At 31.4% G+C, this 6,848-nt stretch overlaps 1 protein-coding gene across 1 annotated transcript; it reads left to right on the top strand.

Moving 5' to 3' along the window:
* Positions 1-2,197: 2,197 nt before the first annotated feature.
* LOC146914750 (F-box protein At4g00755-like) lies at positions 2,198-5,616 on the top strand. The gene is made up of 5 exons (XM_085717495.1): positions 2,198-2,546; positions 3,171-3,497; positions 3,588-3,703; positions 4,443-4,555; positions 5,231-5,616. Exons 1-5 carry the CDS (start codon positions 2,405-2,407, stop codon positions 5,499-5,501), a joined length of 969 nt encoding a protein of 322 aa, XP_085573621.1. The 5' UTR covers positions 2,198-2,404; the 3' UTR covers positions 5,502-5,616.
* The last annotated feature ends 1,232 nt before the right edge of the window (positions 5,617-6,848 follow it).

Below are 6,848 nucleotides of genomic sequence, written 5' to 3'. Positions count from 1 at the left end.
ACTTAGATCGCTTTTTCATATGCAATTATTCTAGAGCTATGTCTACTCTTCTTGATGAAGTACGCCTTAAAGTAAAAGTAAAAGTAACAATGTTGAATACAATGTTTTTACAAGAGTTCCTTAAAATTAAACCTAATTCTTCAACCCCTATGCAAACACTTTTCCAAACTTCGAATAACCTTTGAATTTGGTGCTCCTTGAGTCTTTGAATCCTTGATTACCTGTGCACCCCTTCGAACTCTTCACTCAAGTCTTCGATGCTACGTCCAGTAAATGATTCCCCTTCGACTTCAAGAACGGTTAGAAAGACTCCCAAGTCCTTTGGAGGTGGAATGTGATTATTTACTTCACTTTGGAACCTTGATTAAGCCCAATCAATTTCCTTGAAAGAACCAACTTACAATCCCTACTAGCACCCTAGCATATCAATGTGACTCAATGTACAAAGTGATTCTAAGAAAAAGTGTTTAATCTTGAAGAATGTATGAACAATGAGTTTTTGAGACCTAGAGAGAATAGTTGCAAATGATTCAATATTTTGAGAGTTATGAGGAGGAGACTATATATAGTGAGGAGTGACAAGCGTGAATTTTCGCACAAAAACAACATGGTGAATCGATTTGCTAAATGAGTGAATCGATTCAGACAGCAAAAATACAAGTCAAAGACATGTGAATGATGATATGATTCAGTGCATATGTGAATCGATTCAAGTGAGCCCAGGATGAAGAATGATGCGATTCAACCTTTTGTTGACTCGAATCAGTGCAAGTTAGAGAGTTTTATGATAAGATTCAAATTGTGATGAATTGATTCACATGTGATACGATTCAAGAAGTGGTGAATCGTTTCATCTAAAGTCAGAGACTCTGATGATAAGGTTCAATGTATGATGAATTGATTCAACCAGTGAAAAGATGAACAATGACCCTTTTTCAGGTAAGTGAGTAATGCACATGACACAAGTGAATCCTAAGATCAAGAGACATAGATGTTGGGTTCTTTAACATGCTAAATACTAGGCAATCATCAAATAGATAAACAAAACTAAAGAACATCATCAAAAACATATAAAGTAAAACTGTGTAGGCTTCACCCAACACTCCACAACCATTTAATTTATTAGGGTTTTTTCGTACTTTGTAATATTTATCTTTCATTGCTTCCCTCTGAGTATAATTTTTTTTTTTATGTTTATGTTATTCTTTTCGTCTAATTATTCTTTACTTTTTACAAGTTCAGGTACTTACAAAATAATTATTTTATTCAATATGTGTTATTAATTTTACTAAATCCAGATAATTTCATCCGCATGTGCATATATTAATTTACTGGTACTTAAAATATGGTTTATTTTATTCTATTTGTGTGTACCATTAAGATATTTGTCCTATACCGGTTCATGGTAAATTTTATTTGCAAGTATCATGCACAAAATTTTGGTCATTCTTAGTTACATGTCTAACCCGAGCAATAAATACGCTAGTATATCTATATTATGTATTATTATATATAAAGAAAATAATCTCTTTCAGTTCTTTTGGACTGACTTTTTCTTTTACAAAAAATGCCTTAAATTTTCAATACTAATAACACATGTAACAAATAGATAAAAATAAATTTAAATATTAAAATAAAAGTATAACAAACTAGACGAATGTATCTATACTTACTTTTTCATTATCCCTATTATACCCTTAAAGAACAACTTCTATAATAAAGATTGTTGTTGATGTCATTAAAAAAATAAGAATTTATATTATATATTTTTGTTATATTGTTGTTTTTATTGAAATAGATAATCGTGGTTAGTTTTATTTGTTATAATTTAAAAACAAAAAACATTTATATTTTTACTTTTAACCATATTTAAAATTTCGTAAAAAAATGTCATTTATAATTTTCAAGCATCATTAATGAAATAAAAAGAGCAGAAAACAGACACGTGAATGCCATCTTTTCGCTAGTATATATAATCATAATAATAATTGTGACTAATTGTTTAAAAAAAACGATAATTTTGACTAATTCATGCGCAATTTTCCTTGAATTTCTCTAGTATTACTAATTCATGATAATTTTATTAATAAATGGCATAAACCATGCCACAAAAAGTCATTTACAACTCTGTGCTCCACAAAACACTCCGCACCAAATATACCAAACAAATTGAAAATAACAGCACAAAGACAGCAACGAAACCCCAGAAACACCAGACTCAATGGGAGATTAATTCTCCCATTGGATATAGCCATTTCTATGACAGCATCTTTATTTCTTCTGGATAATCTTCCATTGATCAATTTTTGTATTTAAATGTTTTCTCATTGCGTCGTTTGTGAATCTGTTTGACAGTAATTGATAAACAACTTTGTTTGATATCGAATTCTTGATTCTTGGATAAATGTCAGAAGAGAAAAACACACAAGATTTCATCCAATGCCTGGGACGTGACATGTCCGTTGATGTTTTTAACCATTTGAATTTGAATGAACCATGGGACCTTATTCGTGCATCTGCTGTTTCTAAATCTTGGTACCAATTTGGTAAGCCATTTGATTTTCTATTTGCGCAACTGCTTATTAATTGAGAATGTTTTTATGTATGTTACATTGGTCAATTGTGATGTCTTGCTTCAAGAGGTTGAACTTATTTAATGTTATATTTTGCTACAAATCACAAAATCAAAGAGACAAATATTCACTTCAAGTTTGAATACATGAGATGCTCTTTTTTTTTTTTTTTGGTGGCCGAGGTTTGAACCCGGACCTTGTATATATTATGCATTGTCCATACCGAGCTAAGTTCACGAGAACACATGAGATTCTCTGTGTAGGGCTAGTAGAAAATAAAAAAAATAATTACTAACAATTAGATCTAATTTATAGATAGAACTAGTAGAAAATCAAGAAAATAATTACTAACATTTCGACCTAATGTCGATATTAAAAAAAAAAAAATTACCTATCAACAAACTAACTACAAACTCTACTAACATTTCGATATAATTTATATATATATATATATCTATTTGGTTATTCCTTCCAAGGTTGATATATACATTGCCTTCTTTTAAATTGGATCCAATTTGGAGTATTGAGAAGTTTAATGCTCATTGGCTTTAGTTTCGTGATCAAATGGTATTAATTTGCACTCTGAATATTTTGCAGTTGTTAAAAATGGCCTCTGCAAGAAACGTTGCTTCAAACTGTTACCTGAACTAACTGATATTGTTGATAGCATAGAGGTGGACAACATAATTGAACCTGTAAGCGACATGGATGGTGTTTGTGCAGATTGGGAGTGTCTCAAGAGAAATCATAAAGTCTATGCTGCACTGGCTTTTCATCTTGCTCGTTATGTGAAAAACGGCATCACAAGTAAAATTGAGGCTTCATATTCGTTAAATGAACTCGGGGATGTGCTTGAGTCTTTAACTTATAGGCTATGTTCCAACATATGTCTTATCACAAAGATTCGTGTTCAACCATACCAAGGTTAGCCCATAGATAAACCAATGAATTGTGTATATTGAGGATCCTATACTTTTTGCTTTAGCTGACAAAGAATCTACATTTTATTGTCAGCATTTTGTGAGGATGGCTCCCCTATGTATACATATTCAACTGTCCGATTCAGAATTGGCCGTGTTAAGACTCCATCCGCATGGACATATACTTCACCTCATTATTCAATTTTACAGGTTGGTTACACAATGAATATACAGTTTTTCATTATTCTCTTCCATCCTATTAAATTATTCAACAAAAAAAATCTTGAGATTCAGCTTTTGTTTTTATTTATGTGTATCATTCGTTTGTTAAGAGTAATGACTTCGCTTAAATAGCAAAACATAGCAGATCAGGTCACGGTTCCTTAACTTCAACCTTGCAAACAAGATTTAAAATGGTTAAAATTGTTATGAGTAGGAACTTAGCTTTTGTTAATTGAAGTGACACTATTATTTTACAACCGTCTCGAAGTGGATTTGAACTCCGATCTTTGAGTTTTTAAGATCAGACTCTTACCATTAAGGTGACACCTCATGCACAACATTAATTTAGCTCAATTAATCGCATAATGGTAAAGAGAACAATGATACATTTGTAAAAGGTGAAACTTTTGAAGGGGGGATCCATCATCCATGGTAATAGAATAATGTCTTTTTCTTTTGTTTTATTTGAGATTTGATAAACTTTCTTGCTATATACTCCTTCTTCCTTAGATTTCTCAGTTCTTTCTCTTTCGGGTACATATTTTTTATTCCTTAGTTATTACTTTTGAAATATGAGACTTGAGAAAGTGACAATGTTAATGTTCCCTGGCATGAATGCTTGATTACTTATCACTTAAGGTGCGACAAACTTCATGTTTTAGAACACAATAGTCTGTTCATATTTATATGTATGAAACTTGAAATTTGCTGGTTTAATAATGTACAGGAAAATCCGTGGCAAGAATTGGAACTGCCTGAACCTGCTCTGTGCAATGGAGGTGTGCTGCTAGTGGAACTGCTTGGTAGAGTTAAGAAAAAAGGATCCACGTTTGAAATAGGGTTTGTTTCTCACGCATATTCTATCAAGCTCTCTCACTAAATGAATGTTATTTGGACATTATTGTCAAATTCCTTTTCATTTGTCAACTCTTAAATTTTGTTTATGCTCTCTGATAGGAACTTGGGTATTATTGGTGTCGAAGTTCCACATCGAGTAGTAAGTGATGTTTAGTTGAGTATTTAATTGGCTCAATACTTTTTAGTGTGGGTTCTTGATACATCCATTAAGAGAAAACCCCAAATTGTGAGGGAGGTGTTGAACTAGAAAGTTAGTTAGAGAGAGGGAAACAAATAACCTTTGAGATGAGGTATATAAAGTGTGTGATAGGGAGTTAGTCAGTCTTTAGGGTTTAATTTTCGGCTTTGAGTTAGTGAGTCTTTGTTTTTTAATCAATAATAGGATTTCTTATTTTCAATTCAAATTTTTATCAATTTTTTCATGTGCTTGAATAATTATCAATCTCATGACATCTATGGCCATTCAAAATTTTTGTCGAGGGTTTTGGTAGAAATTCAACATATAATAAAAGATAATATTTTATCAAACTGTCATACTTTTACTTTGATTGATTATAATAATTTATCCTGATGTTATTTTCATGGGATCAAGAACCATAGCTTCACAAAATTGTTAACTATTTTCCATCAATGATAAATTTAATTACTATGGTGCAGTATCTCCCAAGTTCAACTTGAAGGACTACCTACTTCAGCGGCGTTTGATGTTAAAATTAATCATGGATCAGGAAAGTATACCTTGAAATACAACCATATAACTTATAATCTTATAACTTCAGCAACATCAAGAATTTCTTCATGCATATCTTCAGCATCATCAAGAATGCCGTCATTTACCGACTCGTTGTTGATATTGCTATTTGTTAGCTTAGTAGTGATTGTTTTCACTGCAAGCTTTAGATTTGCTGATATGATTATGAAGATGTAATTCTTATTAGCAATGAAGAACTGAGTTTACACGATATTTATATACACTCTATGTACTTTACTTGCTATGCAAGTATACAACCAAGACTAACTAATGAAATGCTTTGAGGCGTGTACACTATGGTGTTTCCATATTGGTTTGATAAATATTGATAACTAAAATGATAATAAGAAGATGATTGTGTTATTGTGTCAAAGACACCATGAAATCATAGAAAGTGTGTGTGTGTGTGTGTGTATGGAACTAGAATTCCATATCAAGTAAACATGTTTTTTTTGCTTCTAAATCTAACCCATGTTTTTCATTCCCTTAATCTTTGCTCTCATGTTTTTTTTTCTTCCTGTTTAATATTTTTTTGGTTTGCCTTTTGCTACCACCATATCTAATTTTTCTCAATTTGAACTAAATATGCTGCAAAATTTACATTTTAAAAAAACTTCATAACTGGTTTTTGTTATCTATGAAATAGGTATACATAGTCTTGCTTAAACATAGAATGGTTTGGTGGCTGCTTAAGGAGACTAATTTTCTTTATTCAATACATTAATTTTTTTTGTTGCTGATTTTGTAATTCTATCTTCTGATTCGGCTTACTAGCTATGTAGGAAGACACTTCTGATTGAACGTGTGTCCGAGTAACATGTGTTGGTGTTCAATATCAACACATGTTATGACACTCAATTATTTTATTCTATTGGCTTACTTCAGTTACCTATTTTTGTATTGCTTTTAAATTCTCATTAACATAATAAGTAATTTTGCAAATTAGAAAATGAGAATCTCAAACATGTGATGATTGTATGTCACAATTTTTGTTGATTTAGTTTCTATGAAAAAATTGGATGTTTATTTCCTTGTTGTGACCCTTTCTCCCTTCATGCACCTTCATGCACAAACTGATAAAGAGCAATATAAAGCGAAATCAATATTCGATTCCCAATTCTCTCTCAAAAATTTAGGGTTTCACTTTCAAAAAAAAAAAGCGAAATCAAAGTTCCACATGGCACAAACTGGTAAAGAACAATGAAAAGCAAAACTGAAGTTTTAAAGATGATATCTGTGAAGGTATATAAAAATCTAGAGGAACAATGAATCAAAAAGTTATTAGAAAATAGGAAAATTTCTCATTCTCAGTTCAAATGCTCTCCTTCTTTGTTTTACGAAGTCAAATACAGTATTCTCATTTCATTCCATCTGGTTAAAACCATAAATTGCAAATGATCATTATAAAAACATAGAAAGGGAGCAGCTACTCGATACTTTGCGCAATCTCATGTTAGCAAGAAATACACAGAGGGAATTACTGTCTCAACAAAATTTAGCAAAAGAGGTTGACAATTACTTGTA

Source organism: Medicago sativa, chromosome 6 (assembly GCF_051527215.1).
Source record: "Medicago sativa cultivar Bolivia chromosome 6, Bolivia_mono, whole genome shotgun sequence".
NCBI classification, from domain to species: Eukaryota; Viridiplantae; Streptophyta; class Magnoliopsida; order Fabales; family Fabaceae; genus Medicago; species Medicago sativa.
Note: the sequence above shows the minus strand (reverse complement) of the source record. Positions and strands in the feature narration are given on the sequence as shown.